Consider the following 18,870-nt stretch of genomic DNA (forward strand, 5'->3'; position numbering starts at 1 on the left):
ACTGAATTTGTTACAATATTGCTTCTGTTTTATGTTTTTTGGTTTTTTGGCCGCGAGGCATATGGGATCTTAGCTCCCTGACCACGGACTGAACCTGCACCCCCTGCACTGGAAGACGAAGTCCCAACCACTGGACTCCCTTGACTACTGGTTTTAAGCTGTGATACTACTTTCAAGTTTTCTGAATATTCTAAGAGTCAGCTTTGGTGTTATTTTTCTAAGAATTTGTCCATTTCTGTTAAGTTTTCTAATTAGTTGGCTTAAAGCCATTCATAATTCTGTCTTATGACCTTTTAAAATGTCTTTAGAGTATGTAATGATGTTCCCCCCGAGCCCCCTTCTTTTTTGCTCCTTGCTCTTGGTTATTCTATGACTTTTTTTCTTGATCACTATTCATTCGAGATTTATCCATTCCTCTTTTTAAAGAATCAATTCTGGCTTTGATAACGTTCTCTATTGTATGATTCTCCTCTGCATTATTGGTTTCCTCCTTTATTTTCCAGGCGTTTGTCAAAATTAAATTCCTGTGATAAATGGATATTGAAGTTGACAATTAATGAGATTTCTTATTTCGTAGTTGTACACATTTAAGACTCTGAATTTCTCTCCATGCATTATTTAGCTGCATTCTATAACTTTTTAATTTTGTTTCCATTGGGGGGAGTGACTGTTATATTTATCAAAACTTTTATTCTAATAGTACACCTATCTATCCTTTCCTTTTCCTTTTCCCTGTCCTTCTTTCCTTTACTACGACATTGATTTGTTAGGAAAAAACATCATGTATACTGTAGAAAGTCCCACTTTCTGGATTTGGTTGATTGCTTTCTCATGGATCACTTACCTTGTTCCTGTATTTCCCATAAGCCAGTAAGATCCAGAGGTTTGATTTAAAGATTTGATGAGATTCAATCTTTTTTTTTCCAATCAAGAATCTTTCATAGCTTGGTGCTGGGTATTTCCTACTTTTTTTTTTGTCAAGATCCTTTACATGTGAGGGACATAACGTCTGATTATCCCGTTTTTAATGATCTGAGATTGATCAAATTCCACAACTTGCCATCAAAATTTTGTATTCATCCAGTTCAAGGTACTTTCTAATTTCCATTGTGATTTCTTCCTTGATGCATGGATTAATTCAAAGTAGTTACACAATTTATAAACACATGACGCTTTTAAAATTACCCTACTGACAATTTTTAATAAAAATGCATTATGGAAAGAAAAGATGCTCTTTTTATTTCAATCTTTTGAAATTTGTTGAAACTTGTTTTAGACCTAGTATACAGTTTTCCCCCCAAATATCCATATGTGCCTGAAAATGATGTGTAGTCTTCTACCACTGGGTGCAATAGGTTCTATACATCAGCTGGGTTAAGTTTGTTCATTGCGTTGTTCAAATATTTTAAATCCTACCTAACCTGCCTGCTTCTTGTATCAAGTAATGAGAGAAATGTTTAAAAACATCCCATTAAGACTATAAATCTGTCTACTTCTTGTAGTTTTGTTAATTTTTGCTATATGTATTCTGAAGCTATATTTCAGGCTATCCTATATGATTAAGATTATTAAATCTTCCTAGTGAATCGCTCACTTTACATTTTGATGGGACTCTCCTGATTGCCAATAATGCCTTCTGCCATAATGTCTACTTTGCCTGATATTAATATAACCATACCATAGTCACTTTGTTAAAATATGCATGATCTTACTACAACTTTTACTTAGGTCCCAGATAAACCCCACATAACTAATTCTTTTTTTAATTTGGTCTAACAATCTTCGGCTTTTAAGTGAAGCATTTAATTCATTTAGTACTTAATGTAACTGGTGCTATGTTCAGATTTAAATCTACCCATCTTACTTTGTGCTATTTGTCCTACGTGCTCTTTGTTACCTTTCTTGCATTCTTTGGGATAAATTTTTTTTTATTCCATGTTTCTCCTCTCCTAGAAGTTATAAGTCTAGGTTTTAGACTTATATTTAGCCTAGAAATTAACACATGCAATTATCAGTCAAGTCAATTAATACACTGTCTTTCTCCCAGAAAACAGAAGATCTCAGAACACAGCCTTCATTTGTCATATATTTTAATTAAGGCCTTACTAATATTTTATACAATGTTTAATTCAATTCATCCACATATTTGTCACTCTCTTTACTCTTCATTCCGTCTTATACCTCAACCTTTATTTGGAATCCTTCTGCCTGAAGTAGAAAACTAAATTGCCTTCAATTTTCTTTACAAAGGGCTGATGGATTTTGTTCAACTAGATGTTTATTTTGCCCCCATCCCTGAGGGGTATTTTTTTTTAAGTATAGAATTTATAAGTATAAACTGGCAGTTATTTTGAGAATATATATGATTTTCTGTTGAGAAGTCAGCTGTCAGTCCACGGTTGCTCCTTTGAAAGAAATTCTTCCTCTGGCTGCTTCTAAGGTTTTTCTCTTTGTATTTGGGTTTATGCCGTTTCACTATGTGATCTGTCTGAGTGCAGACTGCTTTTTATTTATATTGTTAGAAATTCACTGAGCTTCTTAAATCTATCAACTGGTTTCTCATCAAAACTAGAAATTTTTCAGCCAGAAATACCTTTACAAATATTACCTCGGTATCAATCTCTTTCTTCACTTTCTGGAGCTCTGATTTAATTATGTTAGATCTCACTCTGTCTTGCACGCCACTCAACATCTCCAATATTTTCCATATCTTTGACTCTCAGTGGCGCATTCTGGAAAGTTTCTTCTGCCTTACCTTCCAGGTAACTAATTCTTTCTTCAGCTAGGCATAATTTGTTAAATTTTCCCCTTAGGTATATTTGGCATAGTTTCATTTCTGAAATTTCTATTTGGTTTTTATCTCTCATTCCCTGCTTGTCTTCAAATATGTCTTTAATTCTTTAAACATAACAAAAAGCAACTGTTTTAACTCCGAAATTTGCGATATCTGAGAATTTTGTGGATCCATTTATGCTCTCTAGTTCTTATTCACAGTGCTATTTCCATGCATGTTACTATATTTTTCTTTTTAAAAAAATTACCTCGAGGGACTTCCCTGGTGGCGCAGTGGTTAAGAATCTGCCTGCCAATGCAGGCGACATGGGTTCAAGCCCTGGTCCAGGAAGATCCCACATGCCACAGAGCAACTAAGCCCGTGTGCAACAACTACTGAGCCTCCACTCTGGAGCCTGTGAGCCACAACTACTGAGCCCACGTGCAACAACTACTGAAGCCCAGGCGCCTAGAGCCTGTGCTCTGCAACAAGAGAAGCCACACAATGAGAAACCCACACAGCGCAACGAAGAGTAGATCCCACTCGCCGCAACTAGAGAAAGCCCGTGCACAGCAACGAAGACCCAATGCAGCCATAAATAAATAAATTTATGAAAAATTTAAAAAATAAAAAACTTACCTCGAGGTATATGCACATAAAGAAAAACCACAATTATATATCAATTATATTTCAATTTTAAAACTACACAAATATTAACTATATTACTTGAATTCTACATCATATTTCATATAATTTTGGTTTCTTTTTTTTTTTTTTTTAAACTATGCTTGGTTAGTTGTGACAATGTACTGTTCTTTGTCCCTGAAAAATTACTGGTGGCAATTCCCTCAGAATGAAGGGGACTTTCTCTACAGATGATTTGCCTTTCGTTTTGCCAGACCTTGGGAGTACTACCAGTCGGAAACAGGAACCATAATAAAAGGGTCCCTGGATCACCCAGGCAGGACAAATCTAACTGCCAATCAGTGTGAGGGTTAAAACTATGGCCACAACTTGAAGAGTTTAATTAATTTCCTTTTTCTTGCCCTGCTCCAATCAACCCTACAATCCCCTAGATATTGTAATTGGTAGACAGTTCTCTTTCACCCTTAACCTAATGATGAAGTTCTTGGGTACCATCTTCAAATGGAGTTGTTCTCTTTTTGACTCTCATTCTGGATGAACTGTAGGCCTTGAATTCTGTCCTCTTCACCCCCATGAAGTCCACCAAAACTAAAGCCCAAATTCAAACAGACTGGCAACTGCCCCTAGGGCAAAAGCTACTTCATCATCTACTTATTTCTTTGGGTTTCTGCTTTTTTTCTATAATTTGGCCTGGGAACTCTCCACCAACTTTTCAGCTCTTCATTATTTTTAAAAATAATTTTTCCAAGATTTTTAGTTGTTTTCATCAAAAGAGTTTGTCCAAATAACCCAATCCACCATTACTGAAAACAATTCAATTTCCCCCTTTTATGACAACCATTTTGTAATACTTCTTGAAATTCAGTGATAACGTACATAAACACAACTTTAAAAGTCAATATAATTCCCTAATTGTACTTTCAATCCTATGAAAGAAATTAATTTATAATAAATAATATTTACTTCAAAATGTGAAAGCAATTACTATAATAAACAACATAATGAGGGCATCAGGTGCTTGCATCTATACACAGAATCACTGTGACTGTGGTGGTTACAACTGTAGACTGAGGGAAAGAGTGTTTGAGTCATCAATTACTGTACGAGTGGCACTGCCATCAATTATGTGATTTTCTGAAGTGGTAAAGAACTCTTGATAAAGTTCTGATTGAAAACTTTAATATTCCTCCAATTTACGTGACAACTGAATTCCTGAAGCTTCTGGTGTACTCTATGAAAATAATGCTGCAAAAAAACAAAAAAATAATAATGCCTCATACATAAAACAAAGTTAGTTTCTAAGCTCACATCATTACGATCACTTTTTTCCCTACATCAAAGTCCAGCAACTCATTCTAAGTCATGTGCTTATTTGAACAATTTTTAAATGTGCAGACTGTCTGGAACACTGTGGGATGGCTGACTTCCCTGGTCCTTGCTCATTAAATGCTAGTAAGTACCCTTTTCCCCCATCTTTGTAAAAACCAAAACACCTCCAAGTATTTAAAACCTTTCCTCTGGGGAAGAACTGCCCACATGCAAACCCTCTGGCTATAGAAAACACAGAGATGTACCACCAAGCTCTCCCTTCATGGAAGGAATTGCTGCCCAGCTGTGAGTACAGTCAGCAGACAGCCTCCAAATGTCACCTCCTTCAAGGTCCACCTCAACTGCAGCCCACATCTAGTGACCAAACAAGGAGAGGTATAAAGGCCCAGCCATTCTGCTCAATGTGGGACTGACAGGCAATCTCTCACTCCAGAGCTCCACGCTGACAGGCAAAGGTTTTGTGAAGCCTGCGTCACAATACAACTTTGTTGTCTGCTCAATCCTGCACCGTGCCTCTTCCTCTCACAGGTATTGATTCCGAATAAACATCTTGCACTGCAAAAAAGGTCTCAGTATCTGCTTTCAAAGAACCCAACCCCCAACAGCGGCCTAGTATAACATCTGACTGCCAAGTCTTTCTGTAAACATTTTTTGTTTGACCTCTTCCCATCTTGAATCTACCCTACAAACACTTACCAACTCAATCATCCTCAAACACTGCTTTTATCATTTTTTATTTTAAATCTCCACTTTCATCCCACGGCATACAAAATAAAGTTAAAATTTTTTTCAGTCTATCCCTATTTTCCACAATCCAGTGCCATCAAATTTAGCCAAATTTTATTTTATACAATTCACCCAACTATACTCAGATTGTTCTGTTCCTTCAACAAAACTACCTTATGTATTTCCATCTCTAATTTTTTTCAAATTCTACTCCCACGGCCTATTACATCCGTTTTCCTTCCTTCTACCTGCCTAGGTTAAACACTAACTTCCATCAAGACCTTATTAGCCTATAATAACCTTCCATGTCTGAACTCCTCCTGCATTTATTGTTCTCCATCACCCACTCTGACACTTAATCACATAATGCCACGTGCATGCCCGCACACTCAGTTAAGAGTGTTCTTACCTTTTAGAAGTCTTCTTTTCCCTCCAAGAGAAATCTTAAGCACAATTCCAATACATTAACTTACGAAGTGTAACTACTTTGGCTGCAGCAGAAACTGCCTCCCTAACCCCCCAAACCTTTCACTGAGCTCTTCCTTGCCACACTCCCCACCCCTGAGAAAGTCTTTGAGGTAACCTTACAGCACCCAGGTGTTCATTTCTAAAGAGGAAAACAAAACCAAAAACAACCTAGTTTTACAGGACTGAAGAACTTAGGGCTTCAAAATAATTCTGAAAACAAACTGGAAAGCTGTGGTTAAGAACAAAAGTCTAGAGAAGAAAACTGTCACATTCCAGGTGAGTGAGAACTATGTGGACTAAGAGCACTGAAAAAGAATGCAATCATTTAAGTAGGATTAAGTACTGTTGGTAAGAAGCAATGAGAGAATAAATATGAAACCCACACGAGCCTTGACTACTTATCTATTTTACTGAAGTATAGCTGATTTACAATGTATTAGTTTCGAGTATACAGCAAAGTGATTCAGCTATATGTGTATGTGTATACATACACATAATATATATATATTCTTTTCCAGATTCTTTTCCATTATAGGTTATTACAAGATACTGAATATAGCTCCCTGTGCTATACAGTAGGTCCTTGTTGTTTATCTATTTTATATACAGTAGTGTGTATCTGTTAATCCCAAACTCCTAATTTATCCCTCCCTCCCCCTCTCTTTTCCCCTTTGGTGACCATAAGTTTGTTTTCTATGTCTGTGACTCTGCTTCTGTTTTGTAAATAAGTAAGCCTTGACTTTTAAAAGGTCTAGAACTGTACTGATCAAGGTAGCCACTAGCTAAGTGTGACTAAATTTAAATTAATTTAAATCAAATAAAATTTAAAAGCCAGTTCCTCAGTCCTACTATACACATTTTAAGTATACAATAGCCACATGTGGACATACTGGACAGCAGGGAACATTTCCATCATGGCAGATATTTTGACTGAACAGTGCTGGTCTAGAGGGAGTAGACAGATACCAACAAAAAACCTATAATACAATGAAAGTAAAATGATATAGGTATACCTCAGGATGCTATAAAAGCACAAAGTAGAAGCACCTAACTGGGCCTTGGAAAGAGGTTAAGGAAGGCTTCCTACAATAAGTGAACTAAGTCTGAAAGGTTTGGGGGATGGGTACGGGGAAGGAATCTATATTTCAGGCAGCAGGAAAAGCATGAGCAAAGACAGGTCAAATTTGGAGAGTTTTTAAAAGAAAATAACAGGATAGCAATTGCTTCACTATACAGTATAAAAATTAGACTACAATGGTGGGGATGCTATTTTATATAGACAAAACAATAAATATTCAAAAAAATTTCAAGAAAGAAAGAATTATTTTTAAAAAGAAAATTAGCAACCAGACCTCTCCAAATTTAGCTTACATTCATAGCAGGATAATGGCACATACTTCATGAAGAAGTAATAATTCATGTTCTATTTCCCAATGCTTCTATGTTTGTGAGTCAAAATGAGAATGACTCCTATCAATTATTAAATTGCTTTGGCAAGTTACAATGAACTTTGACCTGAGGACAAGTTAGGAGGCCCACAATGCTGTCTGGACATCAGCAAGTAAAATATTAAGTAACATAACCTAATATTGCCTATCAATTTCACTATTTGTTCCTAGTCCATTCACTCTCACATGCTCCCTAACAACTTTTAACACCTTCATCTTCCTCCTTACAACACCATATCCCCAAGACTTACTCTTCACTGATAACCTTGAGTCTTACTTCACCGAAAAAAAAAATGAAGCAACTGGAAGAGAACATGTACAGATTCGCAGCATTACATCTATCTACCTATCAGCATCACTATTCCACATATTCTGCCTTACCACTTATTATCAAAGGTAAAGTGTCTATGCTCCTACTGAGAGCCAACCCTTCCACTTGTACACCAAATCCCTCTCTCTTTTGCCTCTTCAGACATTGCTCCAGCAATTCTTCTCTCTCTCCTGAAATCACATTTTTACTCCCTAATGGTTCATTCTTACAATACAGGCCCTTATTTTTTTCATCAAAAAAAAATTCCTTGACCCCATCTCCTTCACTACCTATGGCCCCATTTCTCTTTTCCCTTTACAGGAGAAGTCTTCACTATCTTCATTTCCCCTCCTCTTCTCTTAGTATCACTCAATCAGAATATCTCTCTCAGCATCTCCTTGTGTAAATCATCAATACCACCAATACCTTAACTAGAGTGATAAATTCTTAGTCTTTATCTTACTTAACGTAGCATCAGGAGGAGAAGGATCAAGAGTTGCCAGTGAAAAGCAAGCAGCATATGAATGGCTATGACATAGAATAGTTATGACTTTATGACTAAACTTTTCTCTCAAATAGCCATCCATGATAACCAATAACCAAAAGTTTGATTCATAAATTCATGTAGAAACTTAAATTACGTGCCAAACTCAGTAGTAGAAAATCATCTGCAATAGAGTTACCAGAAGTTACACTGAACTAAATTCTTATGTATAATGAGACTTAAGATTGTGTAATTTATTATTAACATGAGAAGACATGTGCAGGAAGAATATATGGGTAGAATATTTCAAATCTTAGAAGAAAGCATGTAAAAACTAAGATGCAATAAACATTTTCAGTGGCTGTAAAACAGGAATGTAAGGACTATACTGAATCACAATGTCTTTCCTATCTGAAGGTCTCTGACACTATACCCATGGAAATATAGTAATATAATGTGTAAAAAATGAATTCTGAGTTATTTAGGAATAATTCACAATAGTTCTTTAACTTTTTATAGTAAAAAAAGTTACAAAGGCAATAACTGTTTGGGATTCATAGAAAAGGTAGGATTTTTTAAACATAATAAATGGGAATTAAATTACCTTCATACAACATTACCAGAAATTATGCTAATAAGAACACTTTAAAAATAAAACTCTCAAATTAGTAACTGTTGTGGGCTTTTCCCTCTATGCTACAGACAGATTTCTAAGTAGAGAGTATAAACTTTAAAACAGACGAAATGGGATTAGATCCAAGGTGACAAAACAAAATGAACAAACAAAAAACAGGGGTTCTAATAACTATTTACAATGTTACTGCTGGGCCTAGTAATCCTCTTTAATAGAGCACATCTATAAACTCAAACAGAAATTTACTTTGCAGGCTTCCCTGGTGGCGCAGTGGTTAAGAATCTGCCTGCCAATGCAGAGGACACAGGTTCGAGCCCTGGTCTGGGAAGATGCTACATTCAGCGGAGCAACTAAGCCCATGCGCCACAACTAGGAGCCTGCGCTCTAGAGCCCGCAAGCCACAACTACTGAAGCCCGCGTGCCTAGAGCCCGTGCTCCACAATAAAAGAAGAAGCCACCTCAATGAGAAGCCCATGCACCGCAACGAAGTGTAGCCCCTGCTCGCTGCAACTAGAGAAAGCCTGCGCGCAGCAACCAAGACCCAGTGCTGCCAAAAATAAACTAATTAATTAAAAAAAAAAAAAAGAAATTTACTTTGCAAAATAAGTTCTGTAATGTAGCAAATACAGTTTAAAAATCCTAGGTCAATGGAGGAACAACCCCAAGCAGTATTTTAAACTGTTTCAAAATACCTATTTAAGGGAAGTGACTAATTCAAAGCATCCTAAAATTTTATTTAATTTAAGCTGTTCTGGAAATAAAAAGTCAAATTTTTCTGGTGTTATTAACTTAAAGGTTATATATTTAGTGAAAGAAAAAACGTAAAACAAGAGTAGAGTATTTCTTAATTTAAACACAAGGCATCTTTTACAATAAGGAGATGCATACTTTTTTTTAAACACACTAATTTTGGAACAACAGTTGAAAATAGTCTCCAAAATGTTATGGTTCTCTCTCCCTGTAAGTGCCATTTCCAAATTTGCAAGGTAGCCAAATACAATTAGACTACTACTACTTACAACATGAACTAAAGCCTGAACAGTGTCTACCTTCCCAATTGTCACATGACCCTGTACTTGTCAGATATTCAAGACTTACGCTCATTTTTAAGACTTAAGTCTTCCTTCCTTCACAATGAAACTTAAAAAACAAAAAAATCAGGAAACATGTTCATAATTATTAAGCAAAAATCATAACTAGAAATATCATTTTATATGGTAGGGAAGCCCTCCAGGCTAAGCAGTGAAAAGCTACTACCATTGTAATTTAAAACAAGGTAAAGGGTCCTATGGGTCCAAATGAAAAAGGCAGAAATATGACCAACAACCATCATATGCTTACCCTTAGTAACAACAATTTAATGATGCCTCTAAGTGAATAAAGGTGCTAATTCTGGAACATCACAGAACATGACATAGGTTTCAAATGGAAAAACTCACGCTGAAGATGGAAAATGACACAGCTAGTATTATAAACTAGTATCCCCCACCACCTGATTGACATTTTCCATGACTTTTTTGGTGAATAAACATCTTAGCGTATTCACTTTCACCTAAATGTATCTTGATTACAGTTAACATTTTTGAAATACGGTGGGAAAAAAAGACATTGACTTTTTGGTGCCACCTATTAGGATATCGCCTTCATTTCTTACAAAAAAATTAATTTTGGATGAAATATGTTTCTTTACCTGTCACTTTTCACAATCTCTCCACCAAATGATTCAAGATAGGGGTGTGTTAACTATATACCACAGTGAGTCTTAAGCTTTTTTTGAGTAGAAGACACCTTTAAGAACTGGAAGCAAATTATGTACCCTGTCCTTTCAAAAGACAATAGCACAAAAAATTTTAAAAATCAAAATTTAAAGTTCTAAAAATCCTATGAACTGGATCTACCTAATTTTAAGACTGAACTATAGGGACTTCCCTGGTGGCACAAGGGATAAGACTCCGAGCTCCCAATGCAGGGGTCCCGGGTTCAATCCCTGGTCAGGGAACTAGATCCCACATGCATGCTGCAACTAAGAGTTCGCATGCCACCACTAAGGACCCCACATGCCGCAACTAAGGAGCCAGTGAGCCGCAACTAAGATGCAGCGCAACCAAATAAATAAATATTAAAAAAAAAAAAGACTGAACTGTAAAGCAATCAAGACATTGTGGTACCAAAGACATATATGTCAATAAAACAGTATAAAACTCACAAACATAATCAACTGATTTCAATAAAAGTGCCAAGGTAATTCAACAGAAAAAGGTTAGTCTCTTCAAAAAAGGTGAAACTGGACATCCATATGAAAAGGAATGAACAAACCTTAACCCTTACCTCACAATACATATAAAAAATAACTCCAAATGGATGATAGACCTAAATGTAAAAGCTAAAACTGTAAAACTTCTAGAAGACAACATGGGGGAAAATTTTATGACCTTAAGTTAGGCAAAGTTATACTGGGTAGGACACAAAAAGCATGAACTCTAAAAGAAAAAATTGATAAATTGGATTTCATCAAAAATAAAACTTCTACTCTTTAAAGGACACTTAGGAAAATGAAAAGACAAGCCATAGACTGGGAGGCATGTGCAAAACACATATCTGATACAAAGAACTTGTATCTAGAATATGTATATAGTACTCTTACAACTCCATAATAAGAAGGTAAATACAGAATAAAAAGATGTGAATGGGTACTGCACCAAAGAAAATACATGGGTAGTAAATAAGCATATATACAGATGTCCAACATCATTAGTCATTAGGAAAATACAAATTAAAACCACAATACTGCATACATACTAGAATGGCTAAAACTAACAAGACTGACATGACAAGGGTAGAGTTTGGAACTCTCATTCATTGTGGGTGGCAACGCAAAATGGTTTCTATTGCTTTAGAAAAGTTTAGCACTTTCTTATAAAGTTAAATATCAATATATACTTACCATACGACCCATTAGTCCAAGCTCTAGGTCCTTACTCAAGAGAAATAAAAATGAGTGTCTACACAAAACCCGAACCCAAACATTTATAGCAACCTTAATAACTGTTGAAAACTAGAAAGAACCCTACTACTCATCAACTGGTAAATGTAGAAATAAGTCATGCTACATCCACACGATACTACTAAGCAATAAACAAACTAATTACTGATACAAGCAACAACATGGGTGAATCTCAAAAATATCAAACTAAATGAAAGAAGCCAAATACATAAGACCACATCCTGTATGTTTTCATGTATATGACTTTCTAGGAAAGGCAAAGCTAGAGATCAGACCAGTGTTTGCCAGGGGCTGGAGGTGGGGTGGGGAGGAAAATGAATGCAAAGAGGAACTGGGGAACTTTTCCATCAAAAGTTCTATCTCTTGACTGTGGCAGTAGTTACATGAGTATATACATTTGTCAAAACTCATCAAACTGTGTGTTTAAAATGGTACATTATAGTATGTGTAAATTATATCCCAATAAACCCGATTTTTAAAAAGCAGTTATGAACTTTCTATAGAACTCTAACCCACACCTTAATTTCAGAAGCTCAAATATGATATACTTAGTCTCCCCTAGACCAGGAGTCTGAAAACTTTGGCCCATGAACTAAATCTGGCCCACCACCTGTTTTTTGTACAGCTCACAAACTAAGAATGGTTTTTACATCTTTAAATGAAAAAAAAAAAGAATATTTCATGACACATTCAAATTTCAGTGTCCATAAATAAGTTTTATTGGAACACAGTCACACTTATTCATTTACATATTGTCTATTAGCTGCTTTTACACTGCAATACCATTTTTCAGTCTGTTCAGTCCTTGTGACAAAGACAGAGCAGTTAGACCCACAATAACTAAAATATTTACCACTTGACCATTTACGCAAGTCCGCTGACCACTGCCTTAAACACAAGTTGTTGAAATTTTCTACACAGATTATTACACTTAGGAAGATTCATGTCAGCACAGATCTCCCTTCCATACACAGTAGCTCTAACATTTTTACAGCCATTAAGCCTTTTTTTTTTTTTTTCAAGGAAACCAACAAGTAATGCAGATAAATGAAGAACTTCAATAGTTAAGGTGTAGTGGGACTAAATAGAGCCTTGAGGTAACATCTGAAGAAAGTCCTTGATAGCCTCAAAACAGTGTTTTTCCAACTGTGTGCTGCAACTAGGTGGTTGTCAATTTAATAAATTGATTTTATGAGCAGCTTTTAAAAAAAGAGAACTGAATGGTATAGAAAAATCAGAGTGCACCATATCTAATAGGGTTTCATTCACTATTTAAAAAAAATTTTTTTAACTAAGGTATAGTTGATTTACAATATTATATTAGTTTCAGGTGTACAACATAGTGATGGAAAAATTTTACAGATTATACTCCATTTAAAGTTACTATAGGGCTTCCCTGGTGGCGCAGTGGTTAAGAATCCGCCTGCCTATGCAGGGCACACGGGTTCGAGCCCTGGTCCGGGAAGATCCCACATGCCGCGGAGCAACTAAGCCCGTGCTCCACAACTACTGAGCCTGTGCTGCAGAGCCCACAAGACACAACTACTGAAACCCGTGTGCCTCGAGCCCATGCTCCGCAACAAGAGAAGCCACCACAATGAGAAGCCCGCACACTGCAACGAAGAGTAGCCCCCGCTCACCGCACCTAGAGAGACCCCGCGTGCAGCAATGAAGACCCAACACAGCCACAAATAAAAAAATTAAAATAAATAAATAAAGTTACTATAAAATATTGGCTATATTCTCTGTTTTGTACACATTAACTCTTTCACTAACTGAGTATGTACGTGCCAGATGAGGATTAAAAAAATGTACAAAACAGACAAAAACTGCTTCATGTATATAGGTATTAGAGCAACTCAAAATCTGTATTTCTTACAGTGCTAATGTTGTTTTTTAAAAACGGTGCTAGAGCTCTATAGTAATTGGAAAACCACCGCCCTACAGTACATTTGTTCCCAAAGTGCTGTCAATAACTGCAGCTACATTACAAGAATGAAAATGATGTTTCATTTGATGTTACAGAGCTTCCAGAAGATATAAAGTTAATTGAGTTCAGAGCAATTTTTATATTCTTCATCAAGGGCATTCCCAGGATGCAGAAAGAAATGTAATGTTATTGAGCATCACTTTCCCTCTATAAGCATAGTCCTGATATGGGAAGGAACAAGAATAACAGTTTTTTAAGACCAAGAGAAAACATGGAAACCAAAATAATCTCAGAGGGTAGAGGGGAAAAAAAAATAACTGCTTACTGTTAGGGTGGAGGCTGTATTAAAGAGTTTCTTCTGACTACCCTGCTAATTATGCATAACAGTAAATTGGGTTGGTAGACAAAAGAAAGCTGAAAAATAAAAACTACCTCCCAGAACATGTCAATGTCTCCACCAAATATTAAAGGAAGGAATGGAAGAAATGAAGCTAAATTTTTGGTTCTTATATTAAGTATCTACAACACTATGACTATGAAAGCACTGCTTATGAAACAGAAAAGCTCCTAAACAGGCTCTTCTATTTTGAATTCAGAAGTTGTATAACTATTGCTGATCCTGACTTTACAGAATAACCAATGTAGATCAACTGGACAAAGAGAATGAGTAAAGGACTTAAAACAATTCAACTTTTGAGGAAGACAAAGTCCAGTAAGAGCCACTGATTATAAAGGCTTATTTCAAAGATAATTTGAGGCAGAAATATAGGAAGCACAGGAACATACTGAATTTCATAAAAGAGGATTATGACACAAAATGTCCACTAAGTATTCAGCTAAATTAATATCAAGATGTCAAATTAAAAAAACACACTTTTGCATTTCTAAAGGAGAAAAACATCTTTATGGTTGGAGAAACACGAAGAACACTTAAGAGCTGTCTCATTCTTTAACAAGGTAAGCATCAAGTCATAGAAAATGCTAACAAAGCAATGTAGCCTGCTCCCTCCCTTTCTTCCCTACCACTCACAGAACATAGGTTTCCAGTTGTTAAGACCTGATCAGCTTCCTAAACAGGAAAGCCAGAGACAGGGAATCAAGATAAATCAGACTTCTCTAACCTGTTATCTTAATATAATTTTTCTGGCCTATTATCTAAATACAATTAAATCAAGTTTGCTTTCAGGTTCTACTACATTCAAGGATTCAAGTACTCAGTTCCAACGTTCCTTTCTTAATCCGTTTACTGACAATCAATTCCTTTAATAGTCAGCATATATAAGTGACTGATATCAGAAAAAATTTCTAAATAAAGGAAGAGGTGAGCAGATGCCTAAAGAAGGGAGTTTATTAAATGATAAGAGAGGGCTTCCCTGGTGACACAGTGGTTAAGAGTCTGCCTGCCAATACAGGGGACGCGGGTTCGTGCCCCGGTCCGGGAGGATCCCGCATGCGGTGGAGCGGCTGGGCCCGTGAGCCATGGCCGCTGAGCCTGCGCATCCGGAGCCCGTGCTCTGCAACGGGAGAGGCCACAACAGTGAGAGGCCCGCGTACCGAAAAAAAAAAAAAAAAAATTACAAAACCACATACATTAGACAAGCATGAAAAAGAGTATATGGATACACACTAAAATGTTTATAGTAATTCTATCTTAGTGGCAAGATTACAGTTTCTAAAACTTTTTGTACTCACATTTTTCTAATTTTTCAATAATAAATGTGCTTTTACTCTGAGAAACTTTTTAAAACCTGTATTTTACTGTCAAGTAAGGTAATTCTTTTTTTTTTTTTTTTTTTTTTAACGGTACGCGGGCCTCCCACTGCTGGGGCCTCTCCCGTTGCGGAGCACAGGCTCCGGACGCGCAGGCTCTGCGGCCATGGCTCAGGGGCCCAGCCGCTCCACGGCATGTGGGATCTTCCCGGACCGGGGCACGAACCCATGTCCCCTGCATCGGCAGGCGGGCTCTCAACCACTGTGCCACCAGGGAAGCCCAAGGTAATTCTTTAGACACATTTTTTTCATTTCTTTCCATGCACTTGACAATTATATCTCTTTAAGTGCATAGAAGACAGTTCAATTAAAAGACCACAGTACATTTCAGTTTCCAGTGGATAAACAAATACCAACTTCAAACTTAAAAATTATTTCTTGGAGTACTTTATTCTGCCATCCATAACACTGATATCTATATTAGAAAGAGATTCATTTTTAACCCTTTATCCCCCCCAAATACATTTATTATAAGTTCCTGTAAGAAAATATGGAGGAAAAACTACTATTCATCATTAACCATTAAAACCTGGGTGGAGGAGGCAGTGGGAAACACTACTAAGTAATTAAAATTAGTTGAGTATCCTTATGGTTTCAAGAGATACTAATATGCTTTCCAGTTACTGCCAATTTAAACTTGAGGTTTAAATTCATCTAGCCTAGAGGTTCTCAAGTACTGATACATAACTGCCCAGGAAGTGTGCCAAATAACAGAAATTCATGGCCCTAGCTCTCACCTACCGAATCAGAATCTTCAGAGAGTAGAGCTCAAATAATCTGGCCCTTTCAAATAAGATAGCGGACACTGTACTTAACAAAAGGCTTCTCTATATCATTACAAACTGTTCTAATAACTCTCAAACAAAGTTCTCAACGAAAACAATGTTATAATCAGAGAAATACGATTTCATAACCCATGCCCATTAATTTACCCATTCTTCTAGATACAATTCAATAAAACCACACTTGCACTACAGAGTAAAGCAAGCCTAGCGGCACCTGTGCAGAGTAAGACAAAGGCATATCCGATTCATGGAAAAAATAGACAGCAGATGTGACCCCTAGTATTTATCCATTAAAAACAATGTATCCTAAAAATAAATTTCCATGTCAACGGAACAAAGCTGTTTATAAATAAGAAGGAATGTGGAGGTGTGGGGAAGACAAGAGGAAGCTTCAGCAAGTAAGTACCAAAAGCCAGGAAACAAGGCAGAATGAATGGCAACTGGGGACAAGGAAAACAGAATAAACTAGGAAATGGAAGAAGGAAAGAGTGCTACTTAAAATCCAAGAAGTTGGGGGAAATGAACAGATATTAGAGGAAACTGATCTGAGCAGAAATGCAAACAGAAAAGTAAGCGGAAAGTGGTATAAAAGATATATATATTCATAAAAGATATATATATGTATGTATACATGAGAAATTTAGATGAGATCAAATGATGGTACAGAACACATCTTGGGCATAGATGGAAGTGGTATAAGAGAATGAAAAACAAATATTATTGTGAACAAACTGATACTGAATAGAGCAACCATATCTAATGAATTTCCAAAGTAAAGTTGATGAAGCAGGAAAAAGAGAAGTGCATTGACTGAAGAACGAGACGTTATGAGAATTGGGAAACAAAATGTAAGTACTGTAGTAGAAAGGAATGAACTTTGAGCAAAGCCAACGGAGCAAGTCACATTATCTAATCAATAATTGTAAAGCACAGTTATTATACCATATATTATCTCATTATTTGTAAAGTACAATAAAGTGTATTATTTTATGTAATACAATACCAAACACTAAATGTAATAAATTTTACGTAACAAAAACCAAAGTGTAAATAAAGTCATTTGACAAGGTGATAAGAGGCTAAATAATGGCTGAGAGAAGCAAGGACTGAAGACGAAAAAGTAAAAGAAAAATATTGGGACAAAAAGGAAGACAACGGAAAGAAATCAATCACACCTATTTTTTTTTTTTAAAAAAGGGTAGAAATAAACAAGGAGGTGTGGATGCACAATAGAAGTGCAAGTGAAACCTGACGGGATCTTGACAGCTTCACGATTCAGAAAGTAAGTAGCTCCAAAGCGTTCAGAAGGATTTGTGACGATAACAACGTTAGCGAGCGGTGAAATGAAGTAGAAGGCCTCAACAGGACTAAGATAAGAGAAATGCAAAAATGGTCTTAAGTAGAAGCTGAGGTTAGAAGGCAGGCAGGTCCGACCACTGGCAAAGGAGCGGGGCGGCAGATGGAACTGGGATGGGGGTTACCGGTCGGCGACAGAACACTGACAAACATTAGGAATCGGGGGCCTGAGACCGGGATGGGAGAAAGAACGGAAACAGTGGCATTTAGGGTTAAAAAAGTAAAGACCATCCGCTGGTTAAAACAGGTGAAGAGCAATCTCCCCTAACAAGTAGAGAAGTGTAAGGGAGGGCAGCGGCCTGAAAAGAGGCAGAGTCAGGGAGAGTAGAGAGGGAATGATCGCCCCATCATCACCGTGACCGTGTAATAATTACATACAACGCTAACTCGGGCTGGGGTCCCGGCCCCGGCTACTGACCGACATCTTCCACCCAGATGCCGCCGCCAGCCTCCCCCGCCCCCCACTCAAAATAAAGAAAACATCCAGCAGACGCGAGGCTGGCTACCTTCAGCCAGCCGTGACCTTCTCGGACCAACCCTGAGTCTCGCCCCCTATTGATAGCCTCCTGCTCCACCACCGCTGCCCGAATCCCTCAAGCCCCAAGTGCGGGCCAGGGAAAACCCCCTGGGCCATTGTGTGTGTTTACGTAGCGAGGAGCTGCATGACGGAGAGGCACAGAAGGGGAATGCCCGTCTCCCAGCCCGCAGCGCCCAGAAGGGAAGGTGGCTGAGGGCACCAGAGCCCCCACCGCCACCTCTCTCCCCAAAATAAACACCAGCCAGCCGAGCCCCGAGACGGGAGGGGTGCAGGGCGCGCCGGCACTCACCTCCTCGGGAATGGCCGGGTCCGCAGCCGAAGAGGCCGCGGCGCCGGCCTCGGGCTCCATGTCCCCGTTGAACAGAGCCTGGCCCTGCTCCGCGCCGCCGCCGCCGCTCAGCGCCGCCATCTTATAACCGAGAGCCTGGCCCGAGCGACCGCTGCTGGGCGGGGAGGGGGAAGGGAGGAGGAGGGCGGGGGGAGGCGGAGGCGGAGGGCGGGGGGCGGCGGGGAGGGACGGCCCGGGCGGCGCCTGCGGCGGGAGGGCGCCTGGGCCACCTCGGGAACCGGCCTGCTGCCCCCGGCGCGGCTGAGCCTGAGGGGATTGGGGGAAGGACGCTAAGCGGGGGGCGGGGGCAGGGGGCGGAGACGACTGGAAGTCGCCGCGGCA

The 18,870-nt window shown here is 38.1% G+C and overlaps 1 protein-coding gene across 11 annotated transcripts in view; it reads right to left on the reverse strand.

The window, feature by feature from the left end:
* The window catches only part of BRAF (B-Raf proto-oncogene, serine/threonine kinase), a 161,370-nt gene extending 142,574 nt beyond the window's left edge, over positions 1–18,796 (reverse strand). For 5 of the 11 annotated variants that reach the window (XR_012334121.1, XR_012334120.1, XR_012334118.1 and 2 more), the window contains exon 1: positions 18,490–18,796. Coding sequence is in view for 6 of the 11 variants with exons in the window: in XM_073810000.1 (XP_073666101.1) it covers positions 18,490–18,609 (120 nt within the window). In the remaining 5 variants the exon portion in view is untranslated. The remainder of the gene's footprint in view (positions 1–18,489) is intronic. The other 6 variants (XR_004528197.2, XM_019945688.3, XM_019945577.3 and 3 more) reach the window with 2 other exon arrangements.
* Between the last annotated feature and the right edge of the window lie 74 nt (positions 18,797–18,870).

This window comes from Tursiops truncatus, chromosome 9 (genome assembly GCF_011762595.2).
Source record: "Tursiops truncatus isolate mTurTru1 chromosome 9, mTurTru1.mat.Y, whole genome shotgun sequence".
In the NCBI taxonomy this organism is placed as follows: Eukaryota; Metazoa; Chordata; class Mammalia; order Artiodactyla; family Delphinidae; genus Tursiops; species Tursiops truncatus.